General features: G+C 53.3%; 2 protein-coding genes across 24 annotated transcripts in view; one reads left to right on the top strand and one right to left on the bottom strand.

The window, feature by feature from the left end:
• LOC130853148 (uncharacterized) overlaps window positions 1-15,439 on the top strand; it is a 242,615-nt gene that overhangs the window by 208,944 nt on the left and 18,232 nt on the right. For 10 of the 19 annotated variants that reach the window (XR_009053679.1, XR_009053677.1, XR_009053678.1 and 7 more), the window contains 4 exons: window positions 8,964-9,070; window positions 13,711-13,820; window positions 14,201-14,357; window positions 14,481-14,643. Coding sequence is in view for 8 of the 19 variants with exons in the window: in XM_057734490.1 (XP_057590473.1) it covers window positions 8,964-9,070; window positions 13,711-13,820; window positions 14,201-14,357; window positions 14,481-14,643 (537 nt within the window). In the remaining 11 variants the exon portion in view is untranslated. Of the gene's footprint in view, window positions 1-8,963; window positions 9,071-12,692; window positions 15,433-15,439 lie in introns of those variants that run through there. The other 9 variants (XR_009053684.1, XR_009053680.1, XR_009053681.1 and 6 more) reach the window with 9 other exon arrangements.
• Window positions 11,932-15,439, bottom strand: part of LOC130853131 (core histone macro-H2A.1) — an 87,233-nt gene continuing 83,725 nt past the window's right edge. For all 5 annotated transcript variants that reach the window (XM_057734382.1, XM_057734410.1, XM_057734401.1 and 2 more), the window contains exon 9: window positions 11,932-12,698. In XM_057734382.1, the coding sequence (XP_057590365.1) occupies window positions 12,533-12,698 (166 nt within the window). In that variant the 3' untranslated portion in view covers window positions 11,932-12,532. The remainder of the gene's footprint in view (window positions 12,699-15,439) is intronic.

Here is a 15,439-nt window from a genome sequence, read left to right as displayed (position 1 = left end):
CAATGAGAAACTACTTCATGAACGATTTCAAGAGATTCTCCTCCAAAGTAAGAATTCCGCAAAGGTGGTTAGCAGACAGTCCTCAGAATTGGCAAAGAGATATCAATTTTCCAGGTATTTCCAGACTAGGATGTGGCAGAAAGATGCCGGCTCTTTGAGAGGGATGCCAGGCAGCCTTAACTTCTACACGCAATCCCTCCCTGCCCCATCCCTCCTGAGTGCACAGCCAGAGAACGTCTGTCAGCCTGGCCTCCATGGCTGGGATGCTGTAGGGCCTGGCCTCTCCGAGCCACGGCTCGTTAACTGCCCATGGAGTAAGAGTTTGATTTTCTGCAGCAGATAGTAAACTGGCCCCACACACTAGACTGACTCCCTTAAGCACTGAATATAATACCACCACTACCCTCCCCACCATCACCAACTCACACTAAGAAACAAAATTAAACCTCATGGCCGAAATGAAAATTATTCCTCTGTGGAATTGCTGATAACAAAATTCCAGGTAAGTTTCTTGACACTAAGCATTTCTCACTGTTTGAAGGGCCTGCTTGACTCTTAAGGCTGGGGTGTTTTGTACTGAAGAGTTCATAGTCATGGCCTTCTGAGTCAGAAAGAACTGAGATTTAAATCCAGTTCTGTCTTTTTGTCCCATGTGACTTTGGGTACGTCATTTACCCTTCTCACTTCCCTCATTCTCCAGAAGGGGAGACAGGTATCTTCCTCCCTGAGTTGTTAGGCTCTAAGCTACCATTTACGGAGTGCTTACACCGCAGGATTTAATAGTCACAGCAATCTCATGGTGGCTAGGTGTGTGTTTGGGGGCTGTGGGTGGGTATCACTGTTCCTATTTTAGAGATAAGGTATACACTCAGAGAAGCTAAGTGACTCACCCAAGGTTACAGCTAGTAAGTGGCACATCTGGGTCTTGAACCCAGAAATTGACTCAAATGTCTGCTTTCTTAACCACTGAGCTAATGCCCACCAAGTGCCCAGGAGACCTTGCACACAGTAGATGTTCATGCAAATGAGTAAACAGAGAGCTGTCTGCATATCTGCAAACCTGACCCAAGGTATGTCCTGTCTCAGGTGTGAAACCTTGGTTCCCGTGACCTTGGTGTGATGGCAGGCAGGCAGACGGTGTCCTTGGGGATTGCTCTAGGGTGAGGCTGGGCACGAGAAGGCCCTCTGGGGTGCCTGTGCTGTCTCATCCCCTTCCTCCTGGGCGGGCATCTCTGGAGTTTGAGCCCGGATCCTGGATCCTGGAGGCGGGCACAGGGGTGCTTAGATTTAAGGGGTAAGTTCAAAGCAGAAAGGAAGCTGTCTTAAAAATGAAGGGCAGCATGAGTGTCGGGGCCAAAGGAGGATGGTTGAGAATTCCTAGTAAAACTTTACAGCTTCCGCATTTCCCCTCCTCTAAATCTTCCCATGAAAATCGTGCGTCTGGGGGGCCGTCTCGGCTGAGTGAGGGCAGGAGCCACCCATTAGCCCAGCCAGGGAGGGCTTTCCGGCGTCTTTAGTGCCCGCCCATGGTCTGGTGGACAGCAGCCTGCTAATTGGGGGCCATGCTCCAGGTCCAGAGGCAAGGAGAAGCAGCCACAGATGCCCACAGCAGCCGGGTGGCACCCATGCTTCTCTCCAGCCCTGCTGGACCGCATCTGGGCAGAGGAAGCTCAGATGTTGTCCCTTTTATGCGTATTGACTTAGTAGAGTGCAAACATGTTAAAAGTTCACTTTCTCCTTTATAGTAGTCTATAAAAAGGCTCTTAAACTGGAGTCCTAGGGCTTCCGTGAGACACACGTGGGCTTGGGCCCTGGGGAGGGCACGGTCCATCTCTCTGCCTCCAGCACAGGGGTGTGATCCCATTTAGGAGGTGGCTTCCGCTTGAAGTCTGGAAGCCCCGGTTTAGCCAGCACAATTGCAGTGGACACATGCCAGCGAGCAGAGGGTCCTGATGCAGGGGCTGCCGGAGGCCCACAGGCTGTTCGAGCCCAGTGCCTGGCATTCAGGTGTCCAGTGAACCATAGACAAGTGAATGAAGGTGCTGGAGCTCACTCCAAGGGCCTGGCCACCGTCACCTATCCTGCGCTCCGTGCCTTGGTGTGTGCCACAGCTAGGGCTTGGGGCAGGAACACCTGCTCACAGGGGCATACACGGGGCTGCCCACCTACAGCTGGTGTCCCTCATAACCCTGCTGACCTGACGCTGCAGAGCGTCATGCTCCCTGAAGGGCGTTGGCGGCACAGCTGGCACCTTCATCCGTTGGCTGCCCCCATGGTACCTGGCCCTGGGTGGGCCCAGGGAGCAGATGCCTCTAGGAACGAGGGTGGCTGATGGGGCCAGGGCAGCCCCACTGGGCAGGAGGGGCCTTCACAAGTAAGTCTGAGCTTTCCTGAGAGGAAGAAATGTTCAAAGCTAAGTGAAAGGCAGGAAGAGAACTAGCACCTTTTGGAAAGAGCAAGCGTCCTCCTGGGTGCAAATCTAGTCAAAGCACAGGAGAAGGTTGGACTGGGATCTGCGCCTGAGGGGAGGCCGGCTTTGAAGTCGGAGCTAGTTTTGCCACTCCACCTTGCTTGAGTTCCTGAGTCCATTTTGTCTTGAGTAAGATGGAGATATGTCACTACCTGCAGAGTATTTAGAGGTGGGGGTTACGTGTAATAATGAGTGTGAGGCATGCAGCACAGTGCCTGAGACATAGAAATGAGCAGTCCGTGGATATCACTGTGCGGTCCACCATCATGAGTATCCGTCACTGTTGTTGTCATGACTGGTATCGTAGAAGCATCTGCTGGTGGCAATGCCCTGGCCATGGTTTTTGCTCCACACACTAGATTAAATGGTATGAAAAGCTCGGGGCGTTGCTCAGAAGAGCTCCATGGACTGGTGTTCTAGAACAGACCTCTACCCAGTGCAGTGGCTGGTGAGTACTTACCATGTGACCAGCGAAAATAAGGAACTGAATTCCTAATTTTATTTAGTTTTAATTAATTTAAATTTAAATAGCCACGTGTAGCTAATGGCTGCTGTATTGGACAGCACAGTTCTAGAAGGTTCCCTCCACACTGGGCATCGCCCAGCTCTCTCTGAGCTGTGATGGCACGGGATGCAGAAGGGCTTGCCAAATACTCCAGCCCCTCAGCCACATATAATCAATGCTGGGTTAGAATGGACCATGGTGTTGATAACCACCTGGGCAGATGAGCTGGCTGCTGTCAGGCACCGACCAGAGCCAGAGTTTGGATTCTCGCCATAAGTACATCGCTTCTAACCTTGATGGGAATCAGAGCAATAGAAAGAAGTAGCTCACTTTGATTAAGCATTTGTCCCTGATGCTGTGCCGCCAACTCTATTTTAACAGATGAGACCATGCCCCCAAGAGGTGGGGTGACTTGTTAGCACTTCATCCCCTACCAGTTCCTCAGACCACAAAGATAAAAGATCAGCCAGGTTTTGTACTAACGGGACACCAAAGCACAGAGGCTCAAGGTGGCGGGTTGCAGAGCAGTGCTTTCTTGGCCAGGACAAGGTATTGCTTCCCATCACACAGCTGTGGGGACGGAGGCTCAGAGGGGTCAGGGGACCACAGAGAGGTGGTCAGTCACTGGAGGCAGGACGGTGCTCAGGGGCGCTGTCTCTGGGCCCACTTCTCCCACCACCCAAGTCCTCCCTGGCCTGGCGCGACTTCCCGCGGCCACTCTCGGCATCCCCTTTGGAGTGGACAGGCCCCACCCGTGGGGCACGTCACATAAACTGGAGGGTGGGCAGGGCCCGGAGTGGGGTGGCCCTCCACGACGGGGCGGGGTGTACCGGTGGGGGGCTGACAGCTGACAGCCTTAATGGGCACATTGTCCCCTCGCTGCTGAGAGCGCCGCCCGGCCACTTCCTCACACGCCGCGCGCTGGATGAGCTCATGTCTGAGGCTGCGGGCGGCACTGGGCGGCCGAGCTCGGCTGCAGGGAGGCCGGGCGGCCGCGAAGCCGGAGCGGCTGGGGCGGCAGAGTCGTGAAGCGGAACGTTGTAATGAGCGACGCTGGCTGGATTTATGGGGCTGCGCACGTGCGCCTGGCCTTCCTGCGAGGGCCTCGCCTGGGAACAAAAACAAGTCCTGGCCCAGGAACGGCGCGACTGGGTCTTAACAAGAGCCCACTAATTACTGGAAGGCCCCGGCCGGTCCCCAGCCTGCGGAGGGGCAGAGCTCGGGGCTGCTTCCTGTGTCAGTTTAGGCTTCGCTAGAGCCCTGGGGTCTCTACCCAGGAGGCCCAAGAGGACGCCCAAGGCCAGCCACCCCCTGGCTCTATGGCATCGTGTAAGGCACTGATCCCCTCCTTACTTTTCCTCATCTGTGAAATGGGATAATGTCCCTGTTGAGGCCATCGGGAGGCAGTCTACTAGAATGAGCAAGAGTTGGCTTGAGAGTCATTCCTGGTTTTGAATCCTGTTCTGCCAGGTTGTTGCTGTGTGGCCTGACCAAGTCACTTCACCTCTCTGATCCATGCTCCCGCACCTCGAGAGGGGATGATCATGTCCATGTTCAGGGTCATTAGGAAGGTTTGACGAGAGAGTGCCTGCAGGCTCCCCGGTGTTCCTAGCAGTCACACTGCTGCCACTTCTCAACGCACGGTCGCGTCTCTGGCTGTGTTGTTACTGTGGTTTTCCACCCAAGCGTGGAGGTGGCAGACAGGGCCTCAGAGGGTCCGCGTCACAGTGATGCTGCCCTGTGCTGTGGCATGTTGGAGACTTATCCTGTCCAGGGCGTGTTGGAGACTCACCAGGGCCAACATGGTGCTTGTAATCACAGCCTCTCTCTCCTGGTGACAGAGCCTGGCGGTCCCAGAATCCAGGCCCTGTACTGAGCTGGCAGCAGGACCTGGTCCTCTGGTCCTGGGGCTGGGGCTTTGAGAAGCTTCCTGACTCAGACTTGTGTGTTGGGTCACCAGGAAGTGCTGCCAGTGGCCCATCAAGGACACCTGCCCTGGGGCCAATACCCCAGCCTGTAAAATGTGTGCCTCCAGCCTCCCTGGTACACGGGCAAGGGCTCTTGGCTGCCATAATGCGGAGGTTTCTCCTGCACACACATTTTCCACTATTTTCTCTGTTTATTGATACTGTGGATTTAGCATCTAGCCGGAAAGGTTCCATGTCCACACCCTTTTCAAATCAAGAGCCAGGGGAAGCAAAAGCACCAGATGCCGTGAGATCCAGGCTGTGGTTAGCCGTGCGGCAAGCTGGTGCCAAGCTGGGGCCTAGTGCCAACATCAGACTTCACTCTGAAGCCTCTCTGTAGCCACACAAAGCCAGAGATCCAGCGGGTGTTACCCTTGGCTGACTCCTGCAGAACCAGAGTGTCAGGAATGGCCACAGTCGCCCTGGTCTTCCCACTGCCTCCTCTGAGTCAGGCGCTCTGCCTGATGACTGGCCTTTGAGGTCCCAGCAGGCTCAGCTTGACCAGTGATGCATGCAGCCCCGAGAGGGAGCCCCTCTTCTGCCCCAGACCCTCTGGATGGGGCACCAAGAGTGCTATGGGGTGCAGGGGCCCTGGTCCCTGGCCCTGTGGAAGGTGGGGTCTTTACTTTCTCACTGCTGTACCTCCAGAGCGTAGTACAGTGCTTGGCCCGGAGGGCTTAGGGGATGTGTGAGAGTAAACGACACTTGCTATCTGATAGGGAGACAGCCATGTCAGCACATGACAGCTGTCCAGTAGGCACAGTGCTGTGACTGGTGGGTGTGCAGGCTACACTGAGGGAAGACACCTGGCTGGACAGTGGGGTCAGGGAGGGTTTCCTGGAGGAGGTGAAAAGGAGATCCAAGAGCAGAGACCTGAAGAATTGAGCAGGATTACAGAAAGGCAGCAGTAGTATGTTTCGCGCTGAGCAACTGACACATGCAAAATCTTGAAAGCAAAATATGAGTGGCCTGACACAGAGTCAGCACAGGTAGAAAGAGGGGTGGAGGTGGAAGATGAGGCTGGAGAGGAAGACCAGCCTTCCTCGATTCCCAGGCCTTTGTAGACTTCAAAGGCAGCTTCTAAACTTCCACGGGTCCCGTTTCCTTATTGCTTTTATAAATGGAGACACTGACCATCACCCCGGGGACTGTGAGACTTGAACCGGCAGTGTGCATTCAGGTCTTGCATGCTGGAAAGGGCTGAGTTGGGGAGTCGTGATGGTTTCAGGGTGCTGCGCTCTGAGAAGCCCTGGGTGACTGGGGACACATAAAGCACTGGAGGGTTCAGGTGAGGGCCCCCTCGGAAGCGACGTCCCTGGGTGTCATCTCAATGGATGCTGTCAGCATCCTCCCAGGTGTTTGGATTTGCCCATAATTAAATCCTGGAGGGGCCATCAGTGGCTGTTGACAAGCATATCATAAGCACTTGGCTAAGTCAAAGTTCCCTGAAGTTGGCCCCGCCCTTGCCCAAGGTGACATTTCCCTACAGAGGACGTGTGGCAGCTCCAAGTAAGTGTGTTCTCTCCTGGGGCTCAGAGGCCGCCTCAAGGTGGGAATCCGTAGCCAAGACCTGCAGGGGCCCTAATGAGGAGCTGCCAGGGTTCAATTATGCACCCGGCCCCTGCTCTGCACTGTTTGACTGACAGCTCATTACCCTGCTGCCATTTTGGGGCAGTGGAATTTAATCTCCCAGATGGGAAGCAAATCAATTTGCCCATCGGCCGCAGCTGAGCCTACTTGAACTCAACTCTAATTTATTCTCCGAAGCTTAGGAAGCTTTGTCATGTCAAGGTACAGAAATATCAGGTTTCCCAGCCAGCCTGGGCATGGCGTGCATAGGTGGATGTGTGGAGAAGGTTGAGTCTGGGGAGCAGCCTGGTCCGCTGTGGTGGTCAGCAGTGCCATCAGCCTGGCTCGGAGGATGCCAGGGTTCTTGCCCAGGAGGCCAGGCCCATCTGCAAGCAGGTTGTATATGGGACTGGGGAAAGGTGTGACATCCCATGTCATTGGAATCACAGTCGCTTGCCCAAGAGCTCAGGCCTGGAAGGGACTTCTGCCAGTAAGGCACATATGACCTGCTCACGTGGGTTCTAGGGCCGTGGTCCCCTGCGTTGAGGTCGTGGCTCTGGTTTCCAGGCTTCGGACACAAGAAGCTTTGGAGGGTGTCTTTCTGGGACTGTGAGCTTTCTGCCCTCCCTGAAGTACTGTCATAAGCCCACAGCCCAGACAGTGTGCTTTAACGTGTAACACTGGGACAGGTCTCAGGACTCTGTGGCCTCTTCCCTGGTTATTACATTGCCTGTGGTGTGTCCTCGTCCAGGGCACGGGCCTGTGCCCCTCTGCTGTGGGCGCTGGGGGGCAGTCTGGGTGTCCCCTCTAAGCATGCTCGAGGAAGTGTTAGCAGAAGATGCACATTCACAGGGCGAAACAGGCCAGGGAGGGCCTGTCTCAGCAGAAACTGTAGCTGTTTTACAGAAAAGAGTCCGGGCCGACTGTGTTCAAATCGGATGTTTCTCTGCACGTCTCTTGATTCTGCCTCTGCTGGCACAGAGGGTCTGGAGTCTCCCTCCTTAGGTGAATAAGAGTATGTGTATGTGTGGAGCGTGGGTGTGGGCAGGTGGGTGTACATGTGTGAACATGGGTGTGGGTGAGCGTGTGCGTGGATGTGAGTCAGTTTGGTGGGAGAAGGGGAGTGAGGGGAAAGTGCGGTCTATGGAGAGAGCGTTTTTGAGACTCTTTTTTCTGAGTTTGACAAAGGAGCCCCGGCTGGGTTGGTTTTTAGGGGTCAGGGAAAGGCCAGTCTATTTACACACCTTTGCTGAGGAGCATGGAGGGGTGGTGATGGGGCCGGGATTAATGAGCAGTTTTATTGCCTCGCCTGTCAGGAGGGTCATGCGATATTATTTTGATATCGGGGCCCCCAGAAGCAAACACAACGGGCCAGGTTATAAATGGAAGAAAAGCTAAAGAAAAGGCGGCCTCACCCCTTGCCATTGAGTGTTTCCCTTTCTTCTCAGCCAGGGTTGGGCCCGGGACCCTCCTCCCGCCCCCAGTGCCTTCAGGTGGAGCGCTTCAAGGCGGCACCAAGGCCAGCTCCCAAGATAACACTGGCCAGTGGCGCCTGGCCCTGAAAATTAAACATCGCAGTTGCTAATGAATAAATGGGCCACGCCATCCTCCCAGCCACCGCCGCCTCTGACGAGAGTTGGACCAATCAGGGTGACTGACGATGCAGCCTGAGTGACACAGAAGGAAACAAGGGGATTACCTGCCCTCTGAAGGGACTGGCCCAGCCTTCCACCCTCTCCAGAAAGGCAAGACTTAGGAACAGACCAGATTTGGGACCTCAGGATTTCAAGGGGTGTGATGGGATGAGAGAGGGAAATTACTGCAAATCTCTTGCTTTCTCTCCTCTCCTCTCTTTTCCTTCCCCTCTTCTCTTTTCTTGTCATCTTGCCCTCTTTTCTCTGTCAGGGCTAACTGTAACTGTGACCAAACACAGCCACCTGACCCTGACTAGGAGGGAGGAATTCTGCCAGATAAACACATCCACGGATGGGCAGCTCCACATGCCAGTGGCAGGGCTGGGGGCAGAGCCAGGGCTGACATGGCTGCCTGGCTGTGAGTGGGGTGCAGACCCGGGCTTCCTGGCAGAGGGACACAGCGAGCTTCCCTGGCTGGGGCCGAGATGCCTGTGTGCTATCCTGCTGCTGGTCACCTATCACCTTGCTCTCTTGGCCTGGAAGATTCCAGCCTTTCCCACAAAGTCTGGCTCTAGGTTATCTGCTCCAAGAAAGCCGCCCCGAGCACTCTGAGCCCATGGGTGCGGCTCCCCGCAGTGAGCCCCTGCCCGTATAGCGGCTGAGTCTCTGGGTCACCCACTCTGCTGGACAGAGGCAGTGTCTCACCTGCCTTGGCAAGAGGCCCTGATCTGAGGCCTCATTCTCAGTAAGCATCCAGTAAGTGCTTTGTTGGCCACTGGGTTGCTTTAAATACATGTTTCTATTCACCTGTCATCCAGCAGGTTCTGTGTCTGCCCCCACAGCCAGCTGCACAGGACCTATCAGTGAAGAGGCAACAAGCCCTCCCTCCCTGGAGTAAAATTTGTGGATGCAAACCAAAGGAGAGGTCAGTTCCGGGTGAGGGTGAGGGAGAGAGCTCTATTTGTAGAGTCAGACAGCTGGATTCAAACCCCATTCCACCGCTGATAGCTGTGTGACCTTGGGGAATATGCTTCACCTCTCTGGTTCTCATCTGTAAAATAGGGATCGTATGGTCGACTTCATCGGCTTGTCATGAGAAATAGATGAAATGATGGATGTAGAGGACCAGTGCACACACGTGTGCGTGTACGCACGCACACACACACACACACACACACAGTAGTTACTATTGTCCGTGTGTGGGCAGTTGGAGCCATGGCGCTGTGTTAGATCTCAGATGTCTTTTAAGGGAGCTCATGAGGCACGCTGACGAAATTGTCTGCATTATTCAGGGCAGAGCTCAGCTGCTGAGGGCAAAGGTTGCTCCTCAGAAATAAGTGGGAGGGGGTATTTCTGCCACGGCCACCATCACAGGCTGCATCGCAGGCTGCGTGGCCCTGAGGTCAGATTGGGGTCCCACGCGCCGTGGCCGTGTGACAGGGGGATGTGCGGCTCTGCTCCATGGTCCTCATTGCAAGCCTGTCTCTGTCACAGCTCACGGTAAAGGGGAGGGCAGGACAGGTGTTACCTCTCCAGAACTGCAGGTTCCCCCTTCACAGAATAATTTCACTTCTGGTCAGTTTTATTAACTGCAAATCTATCTTTTCATTTGAGGTATGTGTTCAAGTGGTTCCTTGTAGTTACACCATTTTTTTTTTTTTAAGGTAACGAGCTGTTTTCTTTTTTCCCTGTAAACAGAACAATTTTTGATCCCAGCTTTAAAAACGGACTGGGTGGATTAGAGGGATCCCAGGCTGGGGTTGGCTCTCTTTCCTTGAGTGTCAGTGAAAAGAATTCCTTCAATGAGCCCACATGTCAGGGGCACGACGCACTCTGGATTATTGGGAGTTTAGAAACATTTAGGTGATTATGGTAAATAATTCACGCGAATCCTGACAAATGCAATCTATTCTTTTGTGCAAGCTCAAGGAAGAGCAGAAACCCGCTGCCCTGGCCTCTCTTGACTTCCCAATCCTTTTAGCGACATCTAGTGGACAATCTCCACTAAACACTTTGTTCCTTCTCCAGAGTGAAGGAAACACCATTTACCTAGAGGCCATTTAAACCTCTGTACCAGTTTCTGAGTTGGAATGGCATCAAGGACAAATGGACTCTTGCTGATTAGAGTGTGCCGTCCAGGGCCCTATCACAGTGGTCGTTTCTGTGTTTCAGTCTGGTTGTCACTTATTAGCAGTGTGATTGCAAGTTACTCAACCTCTGGCAGCCTCAGTGTCCTCAGCTGTAAAATGGCTCTAACAAGAGGACCTGCTGTACAGGGTCATCACAAGGACAGAACGAATGATACGCAGAAGAGACTCACACAGTGCCTGGCACACAGTAAATAATCCGCATCATCAGCTCACCCTATACGCTGTGGATTCCACCTGCAGAAAATGCTCTTGGGGTGAAGAATTACCTGGTGTGGTTTGTCCATGCAGACAGTTTGCAGATATTATTTATGCAGTGATAATTTTTAAGATGCATCTTCTTTTTTCCCATTTTATCTTTTTAAATTTTTATTCTATATTGGAGTATAGTTGATTTACAATGTTAGTTTCAGGTGTACAGCAAAGTGACTCAGTTATACATATAAGTATGTTTATTCTTTTTCATATTCTTTTCCCATTTAGGTTATTACAGAATATTGAGTACAGTTTGCTGTTCTATATAGTAGGTCCTGGTCGATTATCTGTTTTATATATAGTAGTGTGTATATGTTAATCCCAAAATGAATCTTCTTGAAAAGACAATGATAAACTCTCTCTTTTTGCCAAAATCTAATCAATAAGTAGGAATATGTAATCTAGACCCAGTAAAGATCTTGGAAAAAATGTAAAAGTCTTAATAACACCTCATGTTTAGGAGAAATCTGAAAAATCTTTCATGTTTGAGTTAAAAGTAGTTGCTTTTTCATTGAAAAGATGGGTTGTGTGATGGCCTAGGAATTCTATTTTGATTTCATCAGGCACAGTTTGGAAAGGGAAAACAATCCTTTACATTCATCCATGACATGCAGTGTGCTGCGTATCTCCTCCTGGGTAAAGTCTGCTTTAGAACCAGGCACATTTCTTTTTAAAGCAACAAAAGCAGTCTTCTGTGCATTTTAGGCGAATTTAGATTAAAGTGAAAGTACCTTCTGAAGCAAATAACGTCTGCATTTTGCTAACAAGTTTAGGTAATCAGAGTTTAGCTACTCTGGTGCAGCTGGGATCATCCCTAAACACCTACGGCTGCGAGAAGGCATGTAAAACCTGACAGCACATCCTGGGGGCCTTGCTGCTGGCACCTTGCTCTTTTGAAAAGCTCCTGGCAACAGGGATCCCATCCTATAGGAACAATAGGCCCAACACAGCCCCAGCAGAGGGCTCAGGGCTTCTGTATCTCCATCTGGCAAGTGGCCCAGGGGCTCTGGGTCCAGCCATGAGCCAGAGAGATCACTGGGAGGGGGGACATGGCAGGAGAGACCCGGGCTCAGAGCCGAGAGATCCGGGCTGGAGTAGCAGCCTGCCACTGGCCACCCGCATGGCTTCTGGAACATCTGCCTCTTCATCCATGAAACGGGGATCACACACTTGCCCAAGTGTCACAAGGATGAAAGGAGAGACTTCATATGAACTCCCCTTAGAGAAGCTATCAGGGCCCGAAGATGCTCTCTCCATCCCAGGGGTGCACTGGCCACCATGGTGCTTCCTGGGGTTGGGCTGCCCCACCCAAGCTCCCCCATCCTGTGACAAGAGAAACTGACTTAGGACTCAAGGGTGCAATAACTTAGAACACACCAGTCACAACAGTTTAACATTTTACTAAATCAATTCACACAAACTCCAAATTGCAAATATAATTAAGGACAACAAATTCTGTTCTGCCTTTTAAATCTTTCATTTTCAAATCCATCATTAAGACAAAAAGTAAACAAAAATTAAGTCTGCTGCAAATTCATGATTTTTCTTCTTGAGGGGAAAAAAGGAACATTATAGTAAAAAGAACGCCACTGGGTGTACAATAAAGCACCACAACACACGGTTACAAAATGGGCTTCCCGGACTCTGCCCCACGTAGAAGACACTGCTCTCCCCGCTGCTCTGCGTCAGGCAGGATTTCATTAAAATAAAACTATAAAATCTCCTAGGTTACACTAAAGTCAGACACGGTCTGGAACACAGTGCTTAACAACAGTAATGTCAACTATCAGTGCTAACGTAAAAACATTTTAGAAGGTCGAACACAATTAAACTGGAAACCAAAACCTTATTTTCCCTAGATGAGCAAAACTGACAAAAATGAAGGGTTCCCGACTCCTACTAGGAGTGGAAGGGGTTTTTTTTCTTTTCTTTCTTTCAGACTGGAGGCGGGGGCACGGGGCTGGCTGATTCTGCAGCCCCTCAGCCTAGCTGGCGTCCAGCTTGGCCATCTCCTGCACATAGATGCCTATACTCTCGCTGTCAAAAAGCACAAAATACACTGTTTTGATGGAAGAGGACATTGTCGACACAAAGTAACTGGAGATGGCTTTCAGGATCAGCTGAGCTGCTGTCTGCTTCGGAAAACCGTTCCTGCAGGAGAGAGAACAACGGCTCAGCAACTAGGGGGGCCATGGCGGTCACAGGGCCACCCTCCCCGGCCGCCTCCTCCCTCCAGGAGCCCCTCGAGGCCCTCTGTGCTGTGGCGGTCTCGTGCTGGGTCAGGGTCCGTGAGTGGTACTCGACTTCTGGCTGCTAATACACGGGCGTGAGACAGCCCAGTGCCACCAGGCAGGGAAAGGACAAGTAGACAGAGAACTACAACCCGCAGGAGAACGTGCTATGCTCTGACGGGGGCGTGCCAGCAAGGCCACAGGGTCTGTGTCTCGCAGCCTGTGGGATGTGTACAGTCTCCAACAGGCAGTGTAAGTGCCCACAGTTCTCTTCCCAACATCACCGGGACTAGCACAGGGCTCGAGACACAGCCCAGGCTCCCAAAGTCTCCCCGGGGGTCTCAGCCTCGGGGACGGCCGGAGGCTGGAGCTTCCCCAGGAAGCATGGCTGGAGGCTGGAGCTTCTCCATGCAAGTAGAGGGTTATATCCTTCCCACTGGCCTTCAGATGTCATGGGCATCAGGAATCCACCTCCCAGCACACACCAGCTTGGACACCTCACAGGCCCAGGTGTTGGGGAGCTGCGCGCTGGGGAACAACTCTGGGACAAGCAGGCTCTTCACCTCAAGGGACAGTATCCCAGTCTCCAAGCCAAACTGGGGTGAACTCAATTCCATTTACAGCAAACGTCACATGGCAATTTTGGAGGCAGGGGCTCAGAACTCAGGCAAGCATCTGAAAACAGGATTAGGAAGACAGGCAGGCTGCTGCGTGTGTGCCCAGGCTGCTCCCGGTCCACACTGCAGGTGCAGCACCCAGGCGACCCAGGAGGACTGTGGCAGGAATGTGGCAACTTGCCTGGGGGAAACAACGTGGGCTTTAGAGCCAATGGCCCTGGATTCAAATCCCTACTGACCCCAGTTTACGGTTCAGGATACTGAGGGTCAGCGTGAGGGGCTGGTTTCCATGGGGGCTTCTTTGTTCATCTGCAGATCTACAGTTCAGTCTGCCCTGAGCCCACGGGTCTGGTGGAGTCTAAAGTGCTGGGCTAACCTGTCAGTTTCAGCCGGGACTTTCCTTTGGAGGCGGTACCTGCTGCCAGGTGAGAGGTTTTCACTGTGTAGGTGCGGGGGGGTTTCTCCTAGACTCACTCACTAAGTACCCTGAGCTGTGAACTGCCTTAGCGGTTTCTTTTGGAGGGTTGCACTTATTCTATTGTCAGTGCTCAGAGCTTTTCAGAGCCAAGGAGAAAACCATTCTTGTGACTTGTTTTTGATCAAAAAGGGCTTCACCCAGCTTGACAATGGGCCCCTAGCAACTCCTGGATGCTTTTTTTAGCAGACAAGGGCGTCGCGCTAGGCCTGTTCCCAGCCCGTGCAGAGGAGCCTATGGGCAGTATTAGGGTGTGACCCCGAGTAGAGGCTCCCTCACATACAGTTGCCCCACCCAACACCCCCGCCCTGAGCACAAGTCTCCTGCCAGGCAGCCAGCACACACGAGCCCACGGGCCAGACCAGCGTCAGAGGCTGAGAAAGAGCTGCAGAGGTGTTCCGGCCAGCACAGTGCTGCCAGACAGGTGGCTTCCTCCTGAGGAGACCCCGGGGGCTCCACCCACCAGGAGAGTTGGGGTGACCAAAAGGTGGGCTGGGACGGAGGGTGGCGGGGACAGTGCAGGAGGAACGGCTGTGCTGGAAGCGGGGAGGGTGGGGACCCCACATGGCAGGTGACACCCCTTGCACCCATCCCTACTCGGGGCCTGCAGGCTCAGTCTGGGAAGAAGCTGTTCTCACAACACCTGGCTCGGCTGCCTTGACTACTTTCACAGGAGTCAACGAGCACAGAGGCTATGCTGCCCAGAACAAGACACATGCTGGAAAGTGCTGCAGGAAGTAAACCCGACCTTCTGTTTTGAGGGCCTCTCTCTGGTGAGTGTGTTTTGGGGCACCCAGCTCACATCCCTATAGGGGCTACCCTTCCTCCACCCAATCCTACTCCTGAAAGAGAGACCAGGCTAGCTTTGGGGGAGAGTGTGCAGGCACAGGGTCACCCAAATAAGGGCCCATTTTAAGCATCTCACAAAGAGCAAATGTCTATTTTCCTGCTGTAAATACATCCATTACAACGATCCCACTTGTTTTGTTCCTGGTGAGGAAATCCCGAGGAGGCGGCGGCATGGGCAGACAGGCAGGAGTGGGGAACACGGGAGGCTGTGGCAGCACAGCGGAGCCCGGCCCACCACTGGAAACAGCCGGTGCTCACGCTAAGGAAACTCCAAGGCTTCTGATCCAGGCAGAGCTTGGCCTGTGGACACGACCTGGCTAGGTGGAGCCTGAGCAGAACTGGGAGGTGTTACCTCTGCACTGGAAGCCCAAGACCACACTCCGCCAGCTCCAAGCTCCCCCACTAAGGATGCCCTCCGATGCGTCTCTACCTCGCACCTGCACAGGTGAGCTGGGCCGAGGTGAGGGCCTGTGGAACGTCTCTGAGGAGCCAGCAGTCCCCTGTGTGGCCTGATGGTCACAGCCCATCTCCTCCGGTGTTTGCCCAGCCTGAGCCGGCCCTGGGCAGGGCTTCTTCATTAGCTGCACGTATACCACCCTGTGGCCGCTCTGCCTGAGCCAGGGGAGAGGTGGTGCGGTGCAGAGACACAGGGCACAGCTGCGGGGCCTCCCTGGAGCATCCACAGTAGGCCGCTCCGCCTGTGCCCAGCACGTTCTGACA

The sequence above is a fragment of the Hippopotamus amphibius genome, chromosome 1, assembly GCF_030028045.1.
Source record: "Hippopotamus amphibius kiboko isolate mHipAmp2 chromosome 1, mHipAmp2.hap2, whole genome shotgun sequence".
Taxonomy (NCBI): domain Eukaryota; kingdom Metazoa; phylum Chordata; class Mammalia; order Artiodactyla; family Hippopotamidae; genus Hippopotamus; species Hippopotamus amphibius.
Note: the sequence above shows the minus strand (reverse complement) of the source record. Positions and strands in the feature narration are given on the sequence as shown.